Here is a 25231-nt window from a genome sequence, read left to right on the forward strand (position 1 = left end):
ATATGTACATTTATTTATTTATTTACATTGTGTTATTTCTTGGTGTTTATAAAAGGTATTTATGCATTCATATGTACAGTGCCCTCCAAAAGTATTGGAACAGTAAGGCCAATTATTTTATTTTTGCTGTAGACAGAAAACATTTGGGTTTGACATCAAGATGAATATGAGATGAGAGATTAACATTTCAGCTTTTATTTACAGGTATTTTCATCTGGATCTGATACACAACTTAGAAGATAGCACCTTTTGTTTGAACCCACCCATTTTTCATGTTACCAAAAGTATTGAAACAGATAGAATTAACATAGATTAAAGTGAAAAAGACTTAATATTTAGTTGCAAATCCTTTGCTTTCGATAACTGCATCAAGCCTGTGACCCATTGACATCACCAAACTTTTGCATTCTTCTTTTGTGATGATTTTCCAGGCTTTCACTGCAGCTTCTTTCAGTTTTGGGGGGTTACTCCCTTCAGTCTCTTCTTTAGCAGGTAAAATGCATACTCTACAGGGTTAAAGTGTAGAGATTGACTTGGCCAGTCTAAAACCTTCCACTTCTTGCCCCTGATGAACTCCTTTGTTGTTTTGGCACTGTGTTTTGGGTCATTATCTTGCTGCATGATGACGGATCTCCCAATCAGTTTGGTTGCATCTTTCTGTAAATTGTCAGACAAAATATTTGTAGACTTCTGAGTTAATTTTGCTGCTGCCATCATGCGTTACATCATTAATGAAGATTAATGAGCCTGTCCCAGAAGAAGCGACGAAAGCCCAAGCCATTACATTACTTGTGTAATGTGTACTATAATGTACACCTGTGTACACTGTGTTTCAGATGAGCTTGTATGTTTGGGATCATGAGCAGATCCTTTCTTTCTCCAAACTTTAGCCTTTCCATCACTTTGGTCCATAAAATCAGTACATTTTTTAGGCTCGTCTCCTATTCTTCTTGCTAATGAGTGGTTTGCATCTTCTGGTGTAGCCTCTGTACTTTTGTTCATGAAGTCTTCTGCGAACAGTAGATTGTGATACCGTCACTCCTGCCCTCAGGAGGTTGTTGCTGATGTCACTAACAGTTGTTTTAGGGTCTTTCTTTACAGCTGTCACAATGTTTCTGTCATCAACTGCAGATGTTTTCCTTGATCTACCCGCTTGAGGTGTGTTACTTAGTACATCATTGGTTTCTTTCTTCCTCAGGAGATTCCAAATGGTTGTACTTGCTATTGCCAGTGTTTGTGCAATGGTTTGATTGATTTTTCATCTTTTCTCAGCTTCACAATTGCTCGTTTTTCACTCATAGACACCTCTCTGGTTTTCATGTTGGTTACACGTCTTAACTAACTATAAATGCAGTCTGCACGGATCTGAAACTGAGCACAGACATTCAGTGCTATATATTGTTTGAATAATCAATTAATAGGACACACCAGGGCAACAAAACACACCTGTCAGTCACATGGTCCAATACTTTTGGTAACATGAAAAATGGGTGGGTTCAAACAAAAGGTGCTATCTTCTAAGTTGTGTATCAGATCCAGATGAAAATACCTGTAAATAAAAGCTGAAATGTTAATCTCTCATCTTATATTCATCTTTTGATGTCAAACCCAAATGTTTACAGTCTACAGCAAAAATAAAGGAATTGGCCTTACTGTTCCAATACTTTTGGAGGGCACTGTATGTATTCATTTGTTTTTGTTTGTGTAATGATTAGCTATATAATCATTACAATACTGTACTAGTCATGCCAATAAAGCTCATTTAAATTGAAAATTTCATTGAGAGAGAGAGGAAAGGAGAGCGAGCTTTTGCAATTTGTGAACATAGATCCGAAAAGATTACAAGGGAGAGGAAAGATTGATCAGAGATGCATCAGAATTGGGGAGTCAGATGACATCAAATACAGGCATTTTATTTTACAGAGATTCAAAAGCCCGGTCTCGTGAAAATGCGTATAAATAGTACGCCAAATAAAAAATCGTGATATCCATACGCAAAAAATGGACTTTGGCGTGTATATGATACGAACGTGCTAATCCTACCCTACCTAATCCTACCCATCGCGTAGCATACACGCCAAAGTCCATTTTTGTGTATCAATATCACGAGTTTTCATTTTTATTTTGCATACTATTTATATGCACATTCATGAGATCCGTTACGACCAAAACACCAAAACATTCACATGGTGTAGACCTAAGCAGGATTCTTGAAAATGTACAATTACAATTACAATTACAGTTGTCAATAATAATAATAATAACATTAAAAATTATATTTTTTCTAGTGCTGCACGATTAATCGTATGATAAATCGCGATGTTAACCTGTGCGATTATATGACGGCACAATGTTGCAATTTTATTAATTAAAGTGCATGTGTGGATTTGACAACATATACTTTCTGAGAACAGTTTTCCGATGTTCCGCGCCGCTAACTAAAATAAACAAAATAAGGACAGCACGTGGCGTGTGTGGTCACGTGACTATCCGGTGTGCGGACCAGAACAAAGATGGACGCGGAGGAGATCGACACTGAACTGGTAGCCAGAAAAAAAAAATCTACCTCTGTTATATGGCGATATTTTGGCTTTAAGATTACCGACACTGAGCAGAGAGAGGTACTGTGTAACATTTGCAAAATTAAAGTTGCTACATCACGTGGCAATACGACAAATTTATATCAGCACCTGAAACAGCACAAAGAAAAATATGATGAATGCATGATGGAGAAAACCCAGATTAGTAAAGAGATAGCTGTAGGAAACAAGACACAAGCTATTACCCGAACAAATCAAAAGGTAAGTACAGATGTGTTTGCGAGTCTCACGCCGTATGATAAGTCTTCGCCTAGATATAAAGAAATCACAGACTCCATCACGCACTGCTTGGCAAAAGACATGATGCCCATACACACCGTTAGTAAAGTGGGATTTCAGAAAATGATCCGCACACTGGACAAGAGGTACCAGCTGCCCTCGCGAAGCTATTTCTCTCAAGTAGCGATCCCTGCTCTTTATAACTCGCGTCGTGGCGAAGTTCAAAAGGAAATGGCTAAGGTGGCCTTCTTTTCAACCACTACGGACCTGTGGTCAAGCAGGACAAGTGAACCGTATATCAGCTTGACTGTGCACTTTGTCGACGAGGAGTTTGAACTGAAAAGCCGCTGCCTGCAAACATCGTATTTCCCCGACGATCACACCGGAGAGAACATAGCCTTGGGTTTGAGAGAGGCACTGTCTGCGTGGGACCTCTGTGAGGCGCGTCAGGTCGCGATCACGACAGGCAACGGCACCAACATCGTCAAAGCAGTGGAGCTTAATCAGTGGACTAGAATCCAGTGTTTTGGGCATAGACTTCATTTGGCCATTGGTAAGTTAAATTGATTTATTCTTTTGTCATTAGGCTACTGCAAATATTTTAAACTAATGTAATTTTAAGAGCAATTAACTATGGGGTAACGTTAGTGTAATAGTAGTCGGGTTTACGATTTTCTTCCTTGGGGTCATATAGACCCATGGGCGTAACCACCATATACTTTGGGAGGGGGGGACGTGTCCCCCCCCCCCCCCCCCCCCAATATTGGAAAAATACCAATCTGTCACCCCCAATAATAGGCCTATTATATTGTAGTATGTGACATATGATATGCCCTGCTTTTATGAACCCTGGTTGTAGCCTAGTGGATCTGTTGTTATTTCCGATTTACTTTCAATTTAAGAAAAACAAGGGAAACAAAACTGTGTGACCACCCCCCCTCGATTGTACACTTGGTTGAGCCCGTAAACGCCGGATTGCGGCATCGTTTGAAAAAACTGCTCTGTCAATGTATTCCTCAAAACTACGTTCTAGATGAGCAAATCTTTATCAATATATGAGAATTGTGGGAAATGCACTTAAAAAAAAATATCTGGGGAAGGGCTCACATTTGGACCCCCCCCCAATATCTATACCATGGTTACGCCCTTGTATAGACCCCAAACTTTTAGTGAAGTGACATACTGCCAAGTATGGTGACCCATACTCGGAATTCGTGCTCTGCATTTAACCCATCCAACGTGCACACACACAGCAGTGAACACACACACACACCGTGAACACACACCCGGAGCAGTGGGCAGCCATTTATGCTGCGGCGCCCGGGGAGCAGTTGGGGTTCGGTGCCTTGCTCAAGGGCACCTCAGTCGTGGTATTGAGGGTGGAGAGAGCGCTGGACATTCACTCCCCCCACCTACAACCCCTGCCGGCCCGAGACTCGAACCCGCAACCTTTGGATTACGAGTCCGACTCTCTAACCATTAGGCCACGACTTCCCTTTTAGAGAGCGATTGCATAAAAAAATATTATATTAAAAAAAAAAAATTCCCGTTTACTTCTCAAATTTACATTCGTGCGGTGATTTCGTGGATATTTGGTACTTTTATACATATTTACTGCACACTTTAAATCTAAATTGTTTTTGGACATTGCTCTGTGTTAGGGATAGAATACTGCATTCTGCAGGTTATTTGAAAAAATGTAGGAATTACAGTTAAAGAAAGAGTGCAATATATCCAGCAGAAGAGACTCATTTCATTTTCACTTAATTTTTTTGATGCTTCAACTTCTCACAATTTTATGATCTATATTTTGTGAATATATATTTAAACATTCTAAAATAAATTAAAATTTTGTATGTTATGTCATGTTTACTCCTTCACATTGTTGCGCATTTATGTCTGACTTTATTTGCCAAAATCTAAAAAATGCCCCAGACACGTGAGTGAGTGAACATGCTTGTTCCATGTTGTATTTGTGCTCTAGTACCAGTCCTTCATTTATGTATGAAAATTTTCAGACTTCAGATTTGTTGATTTTACATGCTAATCTTTATAAAAATGGTCTCTGTTGCAGTCACATGTGTGTGTTTGTGTATGTGTGTGTGTATGAGAGAGAAAGTTTGTTCCACTTTGTGTTTATGCTCTTGGACCAGGCCTTTATTTAAATGTAAATTTTTCAGATTTACTTTTTTGTTGTTTAGTTTTTTTGACAAACGAAATGAAAAAATATATATACATTTTTTTACACTTTTCCCATTCATTTTCAATGTGGGTCAATCTGACCCCAAGGAAGAAAAACTGTATTTTTTTACACACCTTTAGAACAACCAAATCAAGTCCAAATCAAGATTTTTTGTGTTTTTAGATAGATTATTTAAGTCACAGAGTCTCATGCCCCTGAGATGAAGGGAACATTTTTAAAAATGAATAAAGTCCAGTGGGGTCAGCTGGACCCCAAGGAGAGCTTAATTAATTAATAAAATAATTTTAAATACAATGTAAAATTATGTGTGCCACAAAAGATACTAGGAGTGGGCCATTTATGCTATTAATATGGAATTGGGCATGTAATCAGAATGTGAATATTAAATGTTTTGCAATGTCACTGTAGTAAGTAAATGTTTTGTCTTTTTATGATTCCACCCTCTTATCATTCACAGAAAATGCTCTGAAAGATAATGCACAATGTATTAACAGTGCTACTGGGATATGCAGGAAGATTGTGGGCCACTTCTCCCATAGTTGGAAGAAAAGAGTGGCCTTGAGGGAAGCACAACGAGAGCTCAACCTCCCAGAGCATGCCATGGTGACAGACTGCTCAACACGATGGGGTTCCACTCAGAAAATGATAGCAAGAGTCCTGGAGCAGCAAAGTGCGTTGTCCAAGGTTCTCTCCACAGACTGCAAAGTGCAAGACCTACTCCCTTCGTGGCAGGACCTGGAGGTCTTGGAATCTGTAAACAAGGCACTAAGCCCACTCCAGGACTTCACGGATGCCTTATCAGGTGAACGTTATGTAAGCATATCTTGCGTGAAGCCTGCTCTGCATCTTCTGAACACCTCAGTGCTGGTTAAAGATGAAGCGGACACTGACCTGACCAAATCACTGAAATCAAAAATTCGTAGCTACCTCAACAACAAATATGAAGGCACGCAGGACTTGCTAAACTTGACCACTTTCCTAGACCCAAGGTTCCGAACACAATACATCTCTGCAGAAGTGATCGAGACCTTAAAGGAACGAGTCATCACTGAGTTGATGGTGAGTAAAACCACAGAGTTTACTTAACTGCTAAGAATTCCATGTAACAAATTTCTAAAACAGGTGCATTTTTTTTACTTGTTTCAGGAAATTCACCAGCAACAGACTGTAGCCCAAAGCACTGCAGCGATAGAGAATGATAGTCTGGATGTGGAAAGTCCACCTGCTGCTAAAGCCAAGAAGAGAACTCTGGCAAGTTTCTTCAAGGAAACCGCATACACAGCACCAAGAGCATCGTTGTCAACCACATTTGATCCCATGGCACAGTTTAGAGAAGCAGTGGCTGCTGAACTCAATGCTTACATTTACATGCCATGTATAGACCATGGAGAAGATCCACTGAAATGGTGGAAGTTCCACAAAGTATACTTCCCTAGGCTATGCAAACTAGCACAGAAATATCTGGGCATACAAGCAACAAGCTCTGCATCAGAGAGAGCTTTTAGCACTAGTGGTAATGTTGTATCGAATCATCGCTCCTGTCTGAAACCAGACAAAGTGGATATGCTTGTTTTTTTGGCAAAGAACCTCTGATGTGATAAGTAGAACTTTTTAGAAAGAGGATTTGGAAGTACCAGGTGGTCATAAAAAAAAAAAAGATTTGGTGGTTTGAATTTTATTAAGTAAACCACAATTTTATATTCCGTTTCCTTTTCAAAGGAGTTTATACTGAGTATATGTTGCATCCTGCATAAATGTCCCTGTTTGTTTGGACAAAATGTTTAAAATATCTTATGTTTGTGAAAATGTGTATGTTTTTATTTATTATTTTATTTAATTTAGCTAACTTATTTTCTCAAGTATTACATGAATGCAAATGTTATTTCATTTTGTAAAAAAATATTTATTTTGAAAACATTTTCTAGTCTTACAAATACACATTTCAGCAATATCACTAATCTGTGTGTGCATTTTCCTTGATCAAGTTGACTCATGGTACCATTTATAATATGTGACCCTGGACCACAAAACCAGTCTTGAGTGTCAATTTTTCCAAATTGAGATTTATACATCATCTGAATAAATAAGCTTTCCATTGATATATGGTTTGTTAGGATATGACAATATTTGGCTGAGATACTACTATTTGAAAATCTGGAATCTGAGGGTGCAAAAAAATCTAAATAGTGAGAAAATCGCCTTTAAAGTTGTCCAAATTAAGTTCTTAGCAATGCATATTACTAATCAAAAATTAAGTTTTTATATATTTACAGTAAGAAATTTACACAATATCTTCATGGAACATGATCTTTACTTAATATCCTAATGATTCTTGGCATAAAAGAAAAATAGATCATTTTGACCCATACAATGTATTTTTGGCTATTGCTATTAATATACCCCAGCGACCTAAGACTGGTTTTGTGGTCCAGGGTCACATATCGCAATATTGAAAAAATGAAATTTTTCACAAAACCCTAGTTCTTTCTTAAAAATATTTAATAATAATTTCAAAAGCACAAATTCAAAAAGTGCCACTAATACAGAAAAAACTGTAATCTTAAACAGATAAATGCTTTTTTTTTTTCTTTTTCTTTTTTTACAACCTATGCAATGTTATTTGCAATGCATCTACAGATTGTTTCTTTCTGTATTTTATTTATTTTTTGGTATGCACAGTTGGTGAAAACTGTGAAAAGAGTTTTCGTTGGCTTAAAAGTGGGTTTAGAATGGGCTTGTGGTTTTAGAATTTCATACAAATGCATTACCACTTGAAATGACACATTACAGTAATAAAATGCATTTTAACTATTAAAGCCTGTTACATTTGTTAGGTGCATATCATTCATTTCTGTAGCTTTTGAATTAATAGTATGTTTTAAATACACTGTCACTTAATCAGATATTATTACATATAATTTGGTAGAAAAACAAAGTGTTGCATGTTTTATTTTGGAGCAAAGATGAGTGGTGGTGAAATTTATTTTGTAAAATTTGCAACTGCTTTTCATCACTTAATTAGAAGCACCACAAATTAAATTGTGTCATGTTATAGGGACTACTGAACAGATTTTGAAAATGTATTGATTTTAAAATGCAAAGTATTTCAAATAAAAATATAGCTATGTAAATACTTGCATTTTTACCTCACAATAACTGTGTCCCATCAGGTAATGAAAAGTTATACACACAATTGTCATCTTCATCCTCACTTGGGCCAAATACAGGAAATATGTCATATAAGTAGGTAGGTAGGTATACCAGTGGCAAAGAAGGAGGAGCATGGCTACTGAAGGAAACCAGCGGAGGGGGAGCGTTTGGGAACAGTTATGGACTAGCAAGTAAATTAATCCTGACAAGAACGGCAAAGGCAAACATGCCTCAGAGGTGGGAGCATGAGTAAGACTCCACTCCAGGAAGTATAACTTAAACAATATTCCCTCCAGGACGGACACACAGCTCAAAATAAATAGGGATACAGGCTCTAGCTCTGGGAGAACCTTCTCCATCAGTGGAGGGTCCATGGAGGGAATAGGCTCTGGATATTGCAAAACCACTTGTATTAGTTTAGATTTAATACAGTCATGATCTTGTAAAGACCACCAACTGAACAGATATTATATTGTTACCAGTGTTTTGTCAACATATATGAGGGGGTAAATGTTTTGTATTGCTTGTCATTATATTATGTATTTTGAAAATATACATGTATTTTTAAAAATTCAAACGCACAGCACTGAAATTGTCACAATCAGAGTTTAGTTTTCATGGACTTAGTTTGTATTCCTTATTTTCATGTGATCAGAACACAAGAAGCAGAAAGAAAACATTTGTGTTTCCATAGTTGTTGATTATATTGTGTACATATTTCTTGTTGGGTTCTTCATCATCCTGTGTATATATGCTCTAACTTTCCTCTTTGTTTGGTGGTGTCTTTACATATGTGAAGCTGTTAGGTTAAATTTTCAGCCAGTTCGGAGTATCTTCAAAATCTGGTCCACCCAGAGGACCAGATCGCTGTGTCTATAGTCAGATTCTCCCCCTGACTGTGGAAGTCTCTATTCCCCACGTTCCAGGGCCTGTCCATCAGAGGACATCCCAGCACAAACACCTATGGATTCAGATTCAGAACAGCTTCACGTATGTAAAGACAATGCCAAACAAAGACTAGTCTAAGTGCATTTATACACAAGATAATGAGGAACTCAACAAAAAAGCAGGTGCACAACATAACAACTGTAACAGTTAAAAACAAAGTGAACACAAGAAACACAAAGGACACGCATGAAAACAAGGCATACAAAATAGTAGTCCATAAAAACTAAACCAAAACTGATTGTGACATTTTCAGTGCAGCTGATTTAAGTTTTTAATATATATTTATATTTTGCAAATACATAATAATGACAAGCAATATAAACATTTACCCCCTCTTTATATGTTTATATGTAAATCAAAACTAATACAAGTGATATTGCAATACTAATTTTAGCCATAATATAGAATCTTCATTGTTCAATTATACCTGAATTATAATACTTCAAAACCTGTTTTGTATAAATGTAGGGATTTGAATCACTAACAAGTCAGATAAACAAATATTTTAAGAAAAAAACAACAACTATTAAACATTATATCTGGAATTCTCTTTCAGTTAAATAATGGAAGACAGGGTGGACTGGGTGCATACCAGAGCTTAAATTAATTTTAACATTCAGTCTTTTCAAAGCATTTTTAACTATTTACAGTTCTCTGCGTGATTTGAATGAAACCCTTTTGTAATTCAAGTTGAAAATGTGTGGATGTCATCAATCAGGTGTGCTGTAAGACACCAGCTGCTGAAGAAGTTGTGCCTTCTCAAGCTCCAACATGGAAATCCGTTGATTCTTCTGATTCACTTCCTGTATATGAAATCCACACAGTGCTTGTTATGTTGATAATAAATAGGACTGCACAATAGAAACAAAAAGAATACTATTTTTATTACTGATCATCACCTTGACCAATGTGGCATTGCTCCACCGGAGGTCCCAGTCTGATCCTCCACTCTCCTCTGGGGCCAAATTGTTCCAGACACAGGAGTCACTCATCAGATTACCCAGACTGCCATTCACACGCTGCATACAAGACCGCATAGCGCAGGACCACCTGCCCTGTAAGGTATAGGTAATTTATAAATAACAGTACAACATATTGAACAAACTGTATCTCTATTCCTCATATCCTCACTTTGAAAAGTCTGTTTAAATACACCAAGTTTACTTAAAGGTGGGGTAAGCGATTTCTGGTAGACCATGTTGATATTTGAAATCACCAAAACAAACACGCCCCTACCCCAAAAGGGTCTCACCCCTAATTTGATAGCTCCGCCCCACACATACGTAGCCTACGCAACCCAGGCAACAATTAGTTCTGTGAAACAAAGCAAAACCAATATTACACCGTGTCTACACCGGTCGTGAGTAGAAGTCATTATAGAAGTCATTATAATCAGTGATACTGTGCGGCACGACAAATCTCTGACAGAAAACTGCTGCTGACAATTTCCTCTTTTGTTTTTTTATCCACCATCTCTATCTTTCTGTCGCTCGGCTTGGCTGTTCACTGAACCCTCTCTCCTCCACATCATGAGTAGACACGCCCCTTACTGCTGATTGGCTACAAGTTTGTTTTGGTACTCAGCCCCGACTCAGCTTTCTAAAGCGTTTTTGAAAAATTACATACCCTACCTTTAATCCTGCTCTTGTAGAACAACCTTTGTTGAGACTTTAGGGATAAATGAACTTTTTCACTCACCAGCCAATTTGGCTGCTAGATTTTTAAGTTACTAGCCATTCATAACTTCTGCTAGCCAAAAAATAATAAAACAGAAATAAACCAACAGCTTGAGGCTGTCTACACTGGACGTTCCAGGCTACTAAGGCTTGTGTGATATTGACAAAAAATAATATCTCAATATTTTCTGGGATTTTATCAATAAAGATAATTAGACAATATTTTGCTGAGTGTGTTTTTGTGCTGATATCTTAAGGACTACTGTGGACAGCTGACTCCTAAAGTTTTTGATATTCTTCATATTCTGTGTGGTCAATTCACAGCAGTGATAGAAATTAATCTTTTCCAATTAGATTAAATTGAGTTTTACCTTTTATGGGCATTTTTACCTTTAACGCCATTTTTTCTAAAAGTGTGCATCATCTTTTGAGTCAAATTCTTACATTTAATCAGTTAATTATAATAATACATTTAGGCTGTTACTAAACAAATGAAAGTCAGAAATCAAGAAATCTTTGCAGAAGTTTGAAGCATTTAAAGTGGCATTTAGATGTATTTACACTCAAAACAGTGTAGCACTGGGTTTGGAATGTTTTTGTTTTTTTTTGTTGTTGGTGAAATAGAGCAAAAACGGCCAATATTGTCACTAAAACGTAAGTCTCTTGATATTAAGTTTTTTATTATTATTATTGAACTGTTGTATAAAATCAATATCACATTTGTAACCATGCTGATTTTTTAAGAAAAAATGGCACTCTTCGTGTGATATTGAATAACTATATGAATTGATAGCTATATATATATAGGCCTATACATTTTCTGCCCCTTTATCTTGAATTATGTGATCATTCTTAATGCATATTAATAGACTAATATGTTCATTTCAAACCCCAACCTTAATCAAACACATGTGACCAAGCTAACCAAGGACTTCAGGATCAAAAGGGATAGTTCACTCAAAAATGAAAATTCTGTCATTAATTACTCACCCTCATGTCATTCCAAACCTAAGACCTTAGTTTAACTTCATAACAAAAATCCAAGAGCTTTCTGACCCTGCATAGACAGCAACAGAACTGAAACGTTCAAGGCCTAGAAAGGTAGTAAGGACATCATTAAAACAGTCCATGTGATATCAGTGGTTAAACTGAAATGTTATGAAGCTACGAGAATACCACGACCACGGTGCTGCTGATGCAGGAGCCGGTGTTCTGACGTAGAACCAGGATGTGCTTTGTTTTCAATTAGAGGAAAGCACACGCATGCATAGTGGTACTGTCTTGAACGCTATAGGCGGAGAGTGGCATGGAAGAGAAGAAATTGTTGAATAAAGTCATATTCTCGTAGCTTCATATCATGAACTATTTTAATCAATGTCTTTACTAAGTTTCTGGGCCTTCAGTTCTGTTGCTGTCTATGCAGGGTCAGAAAGCTCTCTGATTTCATCAAAAATATCTTAATTTGTATACCAAAGATGAACTTACAGAAGGTCTACAGAAGGAACAACATGAGGGTGAGTAATTAATGACAGAATTTTCATTTTTGGCTGGACTATCCTTTTTAGGTTTGGCATTTAATGCCAAAGGTTTTAGGTTTGACCCAAAAACGAAAATTCTGTTATCATTTACTCACCCTCAAGTTGTTCCAAGTTTCTTTCTTCTGGTGAACATAAAAGAAGATATTTTGAAGAATGTTTCATTTTTTCATACTATGGAAGTCAATAGGGACCAGCAACTGTTAGGTTACCAACATTCTTCAAAATCTTCTTTTGTGTTCAGCAGAAGAAAGAAATTCATACAGGTTTGGAACAACTTGATGGTGAGTAAATGATAACAGAATTTCACCATTTTGGGCTCATGTATAATTTCAAGCTGGTAACACATGCGTACAACAGGGAATATCAGAAATAATTTTGATACCTGTGCTACCAAGTTGCAATGATCTTCTGACAAACAGATTAAAGTAGGATCAGTCCTCTCTGGTCGATGTCATTATTTTGGCAAAATACATTTTTCTTCATTGGTAGCCAAAGTTAGTATAAATAAAGTTTCTCATTCAAAATTACACACACACAAAAAATCCTTATTTCATAGTAGATATCAATTACACTGGTTATATTTTTGGAGAGCTCTGGTTTCGGTTAAGGGTTAGTACAGTAGCCTGTTTTAACATTGGTTGTAGGCCAGTGGTTTTCTTTCCTGGTTTAGGCACCTACAGCACTGTACATTTTGTATGTGTACCTTATTTAACAAACCTGATTTAGATCATCAGCTCATTGGGAGATGAAAAGTTTTGAATTAAGTTAAAATGTGCAGGTGGAGTTGAAGTCTGCAGGAACAGGCCTCCTTATACTTCAATTAGATACTCTCGCTTTTATGTGACAGCAGCATTACTCAGGTGTGATTTGTGAAGGTACATACCTTTCCATCCAAGTCTCCTGTGCTGAAGCTAACTTGCCTTTTTAAATTCATCTTCAGGCGATTCTGGTACCACAGCTGCGTTTGTTCCACAACCTGCAGTCCAGCCCACAGGACGTCTTTTTGTCTTTCCAAATCTCTACGTCTCTTTAGCTAAAAGAAACATTCATTTATCATAAACATTGAAACCCCTCACTACATATTAACTTTAAGTGTTTTGGCCACTGATAATATATAATATAATAATATATACAGTAATATATAATTTAATGCATAATATAATCTATATATAATGTTCTCTATTATAGATCAGTGGTTTTGGCACATTACAAATGTCAGAAATAAGCATTACGACTGGAGCATATAGTGATATACAGATTTATCAGCTGATAGTTGGCCATTTTGAGATTACTGGCATTGGTCAATAACCTGTTTGGCCGATTAACAGAAGTGTTGCTCCCCCTACAGAAAATATGCAAGTAACTATTGTGTAAAACAAATGTTTTGATAAGCAAATGTTGAGCATGCAGTGTATGAATTACACTACTGTGCAACTCTTAGGCCATTATTATTTTCACCACCACCAACAAATGTAGAGTTGATTTAGTTAATAGAAGTTAATTGATAACATTTATGACATTATTTTTGAAAGCATCCTTACTTTACAGCATTTTTACACAAGTGTCTAAAACTTTTCACAGTACTGCAGCTTTGCAGGTTTCTTAAGGTGTCTTGGATATGCTGCCACAGTTCTTCTGTCTTAGTTTCTTCTATTTATTCATGTCATTCCAGATGGACTTGATAATGTCCGTGAGATCAGTGTGGAGCATACTAGTTGTTGTCAGACTCCTTGTGCATACAAAATCTCACTGGATTATTACAATTAATGGCAAAAGGAATGTTTGGAAATGTAAACTGATATTTCCTACTGACACACTACAGCAAAAGATAGAAATAACTGACTTAAATCCTTTTTTTGGTGAAAATAATAATGGCCTTAGACTTTTGCACAGTAGTGTATATAAGATTATTTTGTCATTCATAATCGGAGTCTGAGTCCCTCCCTCCATTATGTAATTAATGGCTGCGACAATTGGATGCAGAGAGTCAAAAAGTCCACACTTCATTTTTTTTTCAGTGCATCACCAGAGTATTTAAAGTGCACTTTTTTTTTCCTTAATTTTTTAATTTTAATGTACACACTACTTGCACTATATATACTATAAAACTGCATTGAATAGTGCACAAGTACGAGATTTGGGACTGTTTTTTTAGCAATGCCCTAGCAGCCAGAAGACCTCAGCAACCATCTAGCACTTGCATAGCAACAACGGACAAATGCCTTGGCAAGCATTTAAACTATATAAGGCCTACATACTAAAACATTTTCTCCTCATTCTGTCTAAGTCATCTAAAGTATGCTCAACTTAATATTTATTAAACCAAACTTAAGATTCTTTTTTCTTTTTTCTTTTGTCCTCGCAAATACTACTTTTAAGTTTCATCACTATAGACAAAACTGTCCTGTTTCCAAATTGTCCCATGAGGAACATTTTCCCTCCAAAATTACACACAGTAGACAATCTCTTACCCTGTGGAAGCAGTGCAGTGCGTCAGGGCTGTAGAGGCTGTTCTGGAGAGGGATGATGAGGACGGTGTAATAGCCATCATATGCCATGTGTACAAACGCTGGCACCAAATTCAAGACATAACACAAAATGAATAATCAGGACAGAGAAGGCAAGAAACAAAGAAATATGAGAATGAGCAAGAGAGGGAGGGACGGAGGGAATGACGGACGGAAGGAATGTAAATAGATACTCAGGAAATTTCTATAAAAGCTGATGATGAGCAGCTCCTGTAGTTATGATGGCTGAATTACTTACACTGCAAAACCAGAACTCTAAACATGCACCTAAAGATGATAACAGAGATAAGATTTTTTGGATTGTAAGACATTATTCCCTTAAACAAGCTGTCAATAAGAACCCCTGAGCTGTCAGTTGAAACTGGAAACACCTAATTTCATCTCTGCCATCATTCTGAGTTTTCTGTTCCAACATGTTGGGGAATGTGACTGAACCTGGACTGAAATAATAAGAGGTGTGTTAACACATCTATTTGAAAATAAACCAATAATATTTCAGATGTAAAAGCAGGGGTGTTTACAGAACCTGAGCATTTAGGGCCACATTTATAAAGAAGCCAAATTTATAAAGAAATCCAACAGCTGAAAATGCTGTTCATTTCACAATGGTTGCATAAGACTTGATACAGAAAAACATGACTCAAGTTATGTTCAGTTAGTTCAAAATATACTATTACAGGAGCATTACTCCTCACGTAGCTTTAAATGTCAACACAAAACAGACCTCTTTTTAAGTCTTGGCACATTTGAGGCAGCTGTGTGATGCGACAGACAACTAGTTGTTCAGTACAGTTCCCTTCACACAGCAGGGCTTCGCCAAAAATATGGTTGTGAGTCTTGAAAGTTTATGGGTGGAAGTTTGGTTATTGAATGCAGTTGTCAGTCCTGTAAATAACCGAATCGTGTATAAATGCAACCATATTGATGACTCAAATGCAGGACCGACAACCGTATTCTGCTGCTGTGTGAACATGGCATTAGGTGTCTTCTTCAACTATATTGTATTTAAATAAAGAACCGAAAGCTTCATGTATGTTATGTCTTTGTCTCTGTACTTCTGTTCAACCCTGTTATGTTGTCACATCCACCCATATTTCATCAATCATATTTAAGATTGTGACTGTGCCCAAAGCACCTCTAAAACCAGTAAACTAGGCAGGGAGATCAGCCAACCAGCTTACACTATTTGTTTGTCTCTTTAAAAGGAAGAACATCACTAAATTAGCCAGAATCTTAGAGATGAGAATTCAACCACTTTTGCTGTTAGTTGAGCAAGAAACTTTTAGGATAATAGGAGAAATAAAAAATTTCAGATGTCCAATTGATTTGGAGAATAATTCACTGTTCGAATGCAATCAAACACAGCACACTTAGGACATCTGCTGGTCACACATGCTATGGAAAGACTTAAATCCAAGTAGGGCTCGCTGCAGTCCACAAGATCCAGGGGGCGTGGTGGGATCCTCATCTAGGAGGTGGGGATGGGTAGGTTTAGGGGTGGACATGGGGTAGGTTTAGGGATCAGGGTGAGGAGATGGGTAGGTTTAGGTATATGTAAGGTGGGAGGAGTTGGATCTGGATCCAACCACGCCCCCTGGATCTTGTGGGCTGCAGCGAGACGCTCCTCCTTAAATCGGCAACATTCACACAGTTACTCATACAGAGTAAGGAAAAGGGCTGGGAAAATCACTTTGGACGCCTCACATCCACAAGTCACTTCCATGAACTGTTGTTGCCTGGTCGCTAGTACAGAGTACTGAGCACCAGAACAGCCAGAACAGCCAGGCACAAGAACAGTTTCTTTCCTCAGGACCATCTACCTTATGAGCAGTTAAAAGCCCCCACTGTGCAATAAAAATGTGCAATATACTGTCCCTGCACATGCCCAACATTATTTATACTTACATTTATTTGAGGTAGCACCTTTTATGTACATTCCCTTGTATATAACATATATGTATCTGTACATACATATTTTGTCCATTGTCTTTTTTGTCTATTGTTTATACCCCAATGCTCAAGCAGAAGGAGCTGGTTGCAAAGTTTTGAATAATATCAGTGTTCATAAGACTGGAATTATGAATCCTACCGTTTTCGTTGACTTGGCTAGAGGAGAACTCCCTGTATTGTATAAAGCATTATATAAATAAATGTGACTTGACTTAGAAACTGTATTGTTTCAAGTTAAAAAGTACTCACAAAGTAGTATTAAAAAGTTGTTTATCTACAGTCAAGCAACTCTTAAAAAGTAGATTAATTGCATTTATAATGCTTCTGCAAAAGCTTGATTTCAAAAATGGTTACTGTCAAGCAACTGGAAAAATGTTTGTTGGTAAATAAAGACACTGCTCACAGTTACATAGACACAACTAAGGAGAGTAACTTAGTGTTGGCTTCCATGAATGCAGTGTTTACGCATATCAAGTAAAAATACATATTCAGAACTTATTCAGGTACCCTATGGCCCGGTTTCACAGACAGGTCTTAGACTAAACCAGGATTAGGCCATAGTTCAATTAGGACATTTAAGTACTTTTTATAAACATTCTTAGAAAAAAACTTTACTGGTGTGCATCTTGAGACAAAACAAAGGCACTGATGTATTTTAAGGTCAGTCAGTGCAAGTTTATTTAAATTGAAACAGCTCAGATTTACATTTTAGTCTAGGACTAGGCTTAAGCCTTGTCTGTGAAACTGGGGGTATGTGTTTTCGTGTTTTGAATTTTATGCATTGATTGGGTGAACCTAATATACACTCACCTAAAGGATTATTAGGAACACCAATTTCTCATTAATGCAATTATCTAATCAACCAATCACATGGCAGTTGCTTCAATGCATTTAGGGGTGTGGTCCTGGTCAAGACAATCTCCTGAACTCCAAACTGAATGTCAGAATGGGAAAGAAAGGTGATTTAAGCAATTTTGAGCGTGGCATGGTTGTTGGTGCCAGACGGGCCGGTCTGAGTATTTCACAATCTGCTCAGTTACTGGGATTTTCACGCACAACCATTTCTAGGGTTTACAAAGAATGGTGTGAAAAGGGAAAAACATCCAGTATGCGGCAGTCCTGTGGGCAAAAATGCCTTGTTGATGCTAGAGGTCAGAGGAGAATGGGCCGACTGATTCAAGCTGATAGAAGAGCAACTTTGACTGAAATAACCACTCGTTACAACTGAGGTGTGCAGCAAAGCATTTGTGAAGCCACAACACGCACAACCTTGAGGCGGATGGGCTACAACAGCAGAAGACCCCACCGGGTACCACTCATCTCCACTACAAATAGGAAAAAGAGGCTACAATTTGCACGAGCTCACCAAAATTGGACGGTTGAAGACTGGAAAAATGTTGCCTGGTCTGATGAGTCTCGATTTCTGTTGAGACATTCAGATGGTAGAGTCAGAATTTGGCGTAAACCGAATGAGAACATGGATCCATCATGCCTTGTTACCACTGTGCAGGCTGGTGGTGGTGGTGTAATGGTGTGGGGGATGTTTTCTTGGCACACTTTAGGCCCCTTAGTGCCAATTGGGCATCGTTTAAATGCCACGGCCTACCTGAGCATTGTTTCTGACCATGTCCATCCCTTTATGACCACCATGTACCCATCCTCTGATGGCTACTTCCAGCAGGATAATGCACCATGTCACAAAGCTCGAATCATTTCAAATTGGTTTCTTGAACATGACAATGAGTTCACTGTACTAAAATGGCCCCCACAGTCACCAGATCTCAACCCAATAGAGCATCTTTGGGATGTGGTGGAACGGGAGCTTCGTGCCCTGGATGTGCATCCCACAAATCTCCATCAACTGCAAGATGCTATCCTATCAATATGGGCCAACATTTCTAAAGAATGCTTTCAGCACCTTGTTGAATCAATGCCACGTAGAATTAAGGCAGTTCTGAAGGTGAAAGGGGGTCAAACACAGTATTAGTATGGTGTTCCTAATAATCCTTTAGGTGAGTGTATTTTACTCATAGCCTAGGCGATATATATTTTGTTAAATATGTTGCTGAAAATATTTGTGTGATTGATAGATAGATGATGAATGTCTTTATGCTTTCTAATACAGATACAGGATCATTTTTGATAAATCAGAGATTACCCACTTTTCCTGAAAAGATGTTTGTCTGCAGTGCATGATCTCAAAATGTTTATAAGTATATATATTTACCTTCCAAATAACATTTTATATGAACTGAATTTAAATGAATTTATAGTTGGAACTTAACGTTAACAAAGGTGATTAAGAAAAGAAAAAACACTTGGGACAAAAAGGTGTTTTTTCAACAGAATTGCCTGATGACAAACTCGCAGTTCTGATTTTTTTTTTCTCAGAATTGCGAGTTGTAAACATATCAGTCTTTTTTTTTTCTCTCCTCAGAACACCTTTTGAGGAAAAAAGTCAGAATTGCGAGTTTATATGACGCAAAAGTCGAGAAAAAAAGTCAGAATTGTGAGATAAACAGTGTCAATTACCTTTTTTTAAAATTATTATTCAGTGGCAATAACCGATTTGGGAAAATAGGTACAGAAAAGCTGTCAGATTTGTGACCTAGAAAAATAAACATGACAGGTTTACAACTTAAAATGCACCACGCCCGTTCTGTGTTTTCTCTGAATGCATGTTTCCTAAACAAAAGCATTAAAATGCTTAATTTCTCCCATCATTCCTTCATCATTGTGCGCGGGAGAAAATCAAATGCAGCGTGTGGCTCCTCCCTGTCACGTTGCACATCAACGTGACTGAAGCTCACTGGCGCGCGCCCGAGCTGTTCGTGACGAGGGCAAAACACTGAATGTGTGTCACGCGCGGGGGTTCAGGGGGATTTGACCTACTTTCCACAGAAACCTCGCTGCAGCGTTAAGACGTAGAAAAGGTACGCTAATTTTACGCGTATTGCGTTTTTATTAATAGTGAGATGAAAAAATCCGTGTTATTTGACATGTTATAATTTAAATATTGAGTGGAGTGGTGCTGCGCGGGTCACGTGACAATGGGCAGTCCTGCCATCAAAACAAACAACGTTGCTGCAGATGAGATTATTATTACTTCGCTGCTCATGTTGTGTTTGTAGCTCAGGTCGTTTCGCTTCTCTTATTGATTAGAAAGTGCATTAGTAACGTTAGTGGATTTAATCTCCCTCATCTAGAGCTCTGCTTTTACTCGAATGGTGAGTTTGATATTTTTCGGTTGTTTTTGACATGGACAATTTCTGCATGATTTACTCTTCACTGCAGAAGTACTAGGGATCTATCTGTCTATCTGGCTGGCTGGCTGGCTAACTAGCCTATCTCACTGTTAGTCTGTCTGTCAATATTATAGAGGTAATTTGCGATGCATGTGTTCTGTTTTATAAAGGTAATTGGCAGTGAGTAACAGGTGTCAGTCATTCCTCGTGCTTTCTATTCTCTCGTGCGCGTGTGTATTTGTGAAGTGTGTAGTTTAGCGTGTAGTAGTGTGTACTAGTAATGTGAGAGGCGTGCCGCGCCTACTTTCTCGACGTAAACAAGCCTCACTCACAGATTTCGCTCTTCAGTGGTTACTATATGCTGTGATCGTACAAAATAAATGTAATTAAATTACATTTTTCATGTCTCGTATTTGACCCTGGACCACAAAACCAGCCATAAGGGTCAATGTTTTGTACATCATCTGAAAGCTGAATAAATAAGCTTGGCAGTTTATTTGAACAGAAATGGCAGTTTATTTAGTTTTTTAAGCAGTTAATTTTATTTTACCGAATCAAAGTTATCTAATAAAGTTACAAGGCAACTTTTGTCTTGGGGGGGGAAATAAATAAAAAGTTTACACCCTTTGTATTCGAGGAGTAAGACAATTGTATGTACATGGATGGAAAAAAGCCTTAGTAAAAGTATTCTTTAAAAAAGAAATTAAGTAGTTTGGCAAAATCTTATTTTTCGGACAAAAATATATAATTTATTTATTTATTTTGGCAGCAGTTTTTAAGAAAAAAAATATTTTATTTTATCTGTTTCCACCATATCAAACCCATCTGGCAAAGTCAGGCAACTTTTGTCTTGATTTTTTTTATTTTTTTTATTTTTTCTAGAAATGTTTATAAATGCATGAAATCACAATATTTGTTGCTAGAAAAGTGAAAAACAAACAAACAAAAAACATGAAACAAAATGTTAATTTAACAATAACAACACAATACCTTCAAAAAAAAGTATCCTCAGTTCTATTCAGAATGGTGCATTTTTTTATTTTATTTTGCATCCACAAATCACACACTTGGCATTTTTTCATCAATGCAGAGAGTATATTTCTAAGAATTTGTATTTATCCTGATAGACAGTGACCCCAAAAAGTAACTCGACAGACATTCAGACACTGAAAGTGTGTGACATAACTATGCTTTGTGTTTTTATGTTATTATGTTATTTATGTATACACTGCACTTGTGATTGATCTTCCTGGACAACTGTGTGAACTGTTGTCCAACTGAGAACTGGCTTTGTACATCTACTAAAAATCACCAAAATACCAGTTGATTGAAAGACATGATTTTGTTATCTACTGTAGTAATAAAATGAATTCTAACGTGCTCTAATAGTAATACTTTTGGGGCATTTCTATTCTTTGTCCCAGGAACATGTCCACGACACCAGATGCGTGTTATTTTGGGTTGCTGGAAGGGCAGGAGGAGGACATTAAGCCTCAGCCAGCATTGGTTCGGCGGAACCTGTTTGGCCCAGTGGACCACCAGCAGTTACAGCAGGACTTCCAGAGGCTATTCTGCATGAACGTGGAGATCGCCAAACAGCGCTGGAACTTTGACTTTCAGATGGACCAACCAGTCCCCGGGTGCATTGAGTGGGAGGAGCTGCGGTGCCAGGATGTGCCAGTGTTTTACCATAGCTGTGTGTTCAGGCCCGTTGTGGCAAAGCAAACGGTGGAAGCTTGTTCATCTCCAGCTATGGCCACAGAGAAATATCTGGAGCTGCGGACCAGAAGAACTCTGAGGGGAACCAAGCCAGAGAAGAGAATGGCTGCATTGCTAGGGGTCAAACGCAGACAAGCAAGCATCACAGGTAAGAGAGTAGATATAGTTGTCACATTTCATTCTCAGGGCCACTCGGTGATGGCCAGGGACTTTGGGACCTTGTTAAAAAATATTAGTTATAGGCACTGTCATTTTTATATTACAATTCTAAAATTTTTATTTTTTTCTCTTTCAGACTTTTTCAGAGTGACAAAAAAAAGATTTCCTGATCACAAAGCTTCATCAGGACAGTAAACAGACCTTTTTTGTATAAATGTACATACATTGCTGGTCAGTTAGAATAGCTACATGTGCAGATAAAGGCTTAATAGGATGTATATACTGTACATACACACACAGATACATGTTATGTACACAAATGTGTATGTATATTTTTTTACTAAACGCAGTACCTAAAGGTACCTATTTTATTGTTAAGTAAATGTGAAAATTTTTTCAAATATTCTGATTTTATAGTGCATTTGAATAATTCGAAGTAATTAATTCCGTAATTGAATGAGAATTCACTCTTGTAAAATCAACTAATACATTTTAAATGCATGACCAAATTAGAAAAATATTTTTTTTTTATATTTAATTGTTCCATTTAAAAATTGTTAGGAATGCACTATATAAATGGTTTTTTCTTATTTTTTGTTGTGCACTGAATATACAGTATATATACACAAACAATTACTGTGAACGTTTACAAACATGCACTATAAAAAGACTGTTTGGTCATACACATTAGTCTTCTCAGACTCAAAATTCAAAATGCATTGATCCTCTTAAGTGGCATCAGTGCACACAATCTATAAGCTAACAGTGTCATACCATTATTCTGTTCCGCTTTTATTTATTTTCCTGTTTTTATATACTACAAAACAGGGTAACGCTTTAGTTTGGGAACCAATTCTCACCATTAAATAGTTGCTTGTTAGCATGCATATTACTAGCATATTGTATTACATGCATATTCATAGTTATAAAGCACATATTAATGCCTTATTCTGCATTATTATATATTAGGTTCCTTAATCCTACCGCATATCTAAACCTAACAACTACCTTACTAACTATTAATAAGCAAATTAGGATTTTATTGAGGCAAAAGCCATTGTTGGTCCCCAAACTAAAGTGTGACCCATAAAAGTATGTAACCTGAGCCATTAATGTTTTTCATGAAGCATATTAAAATGGGGGGTTGATGTGACTGTTATTATAGAGATAGACAATAGGTATGCTTCGATAGCTTTGAAGTTATGTAACTTCAAACATGTTTGTAAAAGGATATTGCCCTTAAAATATTATTTGGGAAGTGTCCGACCAATTGTCTGATGAGCGTGAGACCTGGGGGAAAATTGAATATGTTGACAAGCTACTTTTGTATGTATTTTAAGTTTGAATCTTAATTTTAGTATTAGCATATCAATTTCAAGGACATCAGTTGTACAATCATTTTTTTAATACTGTATTTTTGCTTTGTGCATGTGAGATATAATGTATAATAATGTGCTGAATTAGCCATACATTTGACATTTTTTATATTAAAGAGGCAGCTGATGCAATTAAGCAAAGTAATGGCTCCACAATAAATAGGATGCTTAAGTAACTATGTAATTTCTTTTTAACCTTGAAGTCTTAGTTTTACACTGTAAAAAGTGTTGACTTAACTTAATAATTTTAAGGCAAGGGGTTTCCTCATTTTTTTAAATAATTATTTACTTAAAAAAAATTAAGTTGTGAATTTGACAATTCACTTAACTTTTTTTTTTATTTATTTACTTAATTTTAAGGCAACAGGTTTCCTACACTGTAAAAAGTGATAAGTTGACTTAACTTAAAAAAATTGAGGAAACCTCTTGCCTTAAAATTAAGTTAAGGCAACTTATCACTTTTTACAGTGTAGAATCATTCTAATGGTACACTGATTTCTAACAAAGCGATTGTCTTCTGTTTCTTTCACACATCCCCCTTAAAATCTGTTTTGGAGTAGGCTATATAATTGTGGTAAGCAGGTACAAAATTCCATGTAAAAGCTTTATGGTAACAACAAGCGCACATATACAGCTACCCACTGTATATACTTATATGTATATAAATATATATTTAGGACAGTGAAATCCACTCACAAAGCTGCAACAATACACAAAACTACATACAGTTGCTTTAAAGCCCTTTGAATAGTTGTTCAATTAAGCCACTAAACCAAGCCCACATGCTGTTAAACTGTAGAATTTGCTTTGTAGAATTCAAAATTCTGTTTCAGCTTCTCTAAGATAGATATGAGAGATTAGTTTTTTTTCTTGCATTCATCACAGACACATGCTAAACAGTTCACTCAGTGACTTCCTCTTAAAACAGTCCATTAAATTGTAATCTTTTAAAAATGTGTTCATAGAAATATATTAGTGGTCTACCTCATAAAATGACAAGGACCTTAATTTTTTACACACATAAGAAAACAAATATGTAAAATGTAGCATTTGTTTTTATCATGGATGCACTGTTTCTTTTTTTTTTCTTTTATAAGAAGTACAGCAGAAGTATCTTGTGCCTGAAAGGTTTACATGAGGTTGTGTGTGTACTGTTCTGTTTTTAGAACAACTTAAAACAACTCACAGTTGCCTTATTCTATGCCATTATTTTTTGGGGGAAGTTTTTTAAGTGCCTCTTTATATGAGCAATTAAATATTGTATTATGCTCTACAAGTTGTCATAATGATGACATTACCCTACAGCTTCTGTTGCAGATTTGTCAACAATATTACATTTTTTTGCGAATTAGTAGCTATGTGTACTCCTGTATGTTACTTATGTTAAAACATGTTAATACTAGCTGACTTGTGAATTATGTACGTGTTACATAGTATGCAAAAATCACCCATAAAATATATGTACAAAGCAATTTATTTGGAAGTATGTCTTTATTTGATTGTAGTATAGTGCATATATGTCAGAATATAAATTAAAACAGCTTTCAGGTTTTTTTAAACATGGTACTATTTTGACAAGTGATATATTTTTAGTGGTTTATGCAAAACCTGCAATGTGCTTTCATTAAGGGCGTACATATTTCCTTACATATAATCACTTTACAATCAGTTTAATTACCTAAACACAACAGAACTATTTTTCCTTGTTCACCTCTGCACCTCAGGTGACCCACGTTTGAGACCCTCCCATTGTTTTTTGTCTAAACTGTCCTAGCAAATAAAGGAAAGAAAGCCCGTAAACATAACACAGAAAATGTTTCAGTTTTGTACATTAATCAGTGATTTCAATAGCAATTCAAATTTCAAATTGCCTAGTTAGTCATCTGTTTGCTAAACAATTCTTCAATTCTCTCTACAAAT

At 36.7% G+C, this 25231-nt stretch overlaps 3 protein-coding genes across 6 annotated transcripts; 2 read left to right on the top strand and 1 right to left on the bottom strand.

The window, feature by feature from the left end:
* Positions 1 to 2502: 2502 nt before the first annotated feature.
* On the top strand, positions 2503 to 8213 carry LOC306861381 (E3 SUMO-protein ligase ZBED1-like). Its single transcript, XM_079403607.1, has 4 exons — positions 2503 to 3372; positions 5480 to 6081; positions 6169 to 7017; positions 7455 to 8213. Exons 1-3 carry the CDS (start codon positions 2514 to 2516, stop codon positions 6613 to 6615), a joined length of 1908 nt encoding a protein of 635 aa, XP_079259733.1. The 5' UTR covers positions 2503 to 2513; the 3' UTR covers positions 6616 to 7017; positions 7455 to 8213.
* On the bottom strand, positions 7625 to 14973 carry LOC306861383 (suppressor APC domain-containing protein 1-like). Its single transcript, XM_079403609.1, has 4 exons — positions 14806 to 14973; positions 13218 to 13367; positions 10020 to 10175; positions 7625 to 9923 (listed from the first exon to the last, which is right to left on the bottom strand). The coding sequence occupies exons 1-4, from the start codon at positions 14890 to 14892 to the stop codon at positions 9831 to 9833; spliced, it is 486 nt and encodes a 161-aa protein (XP_079259735.1). The 5' UTR covers positions 14893 to 14973; the 3' UTR covers positions 7625 to 9830.
* A 4624-nt stretch (positions 14974 to 19597) lies between these two features.
* On the top strand, positions 19598 to 24782 carry LOC306861577 (cyclin-dependent kinase inhibitor 1-like). Of its 4 annotated transcripts, none has more exons than XR_013783485.1 (4): positions 19598 to 19745; positions 21482 to 21924; positions 22072 to 23563; positions 23754 to 24781. XR_013783485.1 is itself a non-coding variant. In XM_079403941.1 (3 exons), the coding sequence occupies exons 2-3, from the start codon at positions 21486 to 21488 to the stop codon at positions 22128 to 22130; spliced, it is 498 nt and encodes a 165-aa protein (XP_079260067.1). In that variant the 5' UTR covers positions 19598 to 19745; positions 21482 to 21485; the 3' UTR covers positions 22131 to 24781. The 4 variants fall into 4 exon arrangements, 2 of the variants coding, with proteins under 2 accessions (XP_079260067.1, XP_079260066.1); XR_013783486.1 differs by having other exon boundaries at positions 19635 to 20039; XM_079403941.1 differs by having other exon boundaries at positions 22072 to 24781.
* Positions 24783 to 25231: the final 449 nt, after the last annotated feature.

This window comes from Barbus barbus (assembly GCF_936440315.1).
Source record: "Barbus barbus genome assembly, chromosome: 42".
NCBI lineage: Eukaryota > Metazoa > Chordata > Actinopteri > Cypriniformes > Cyprinidae > Barbus > Barbus barbus.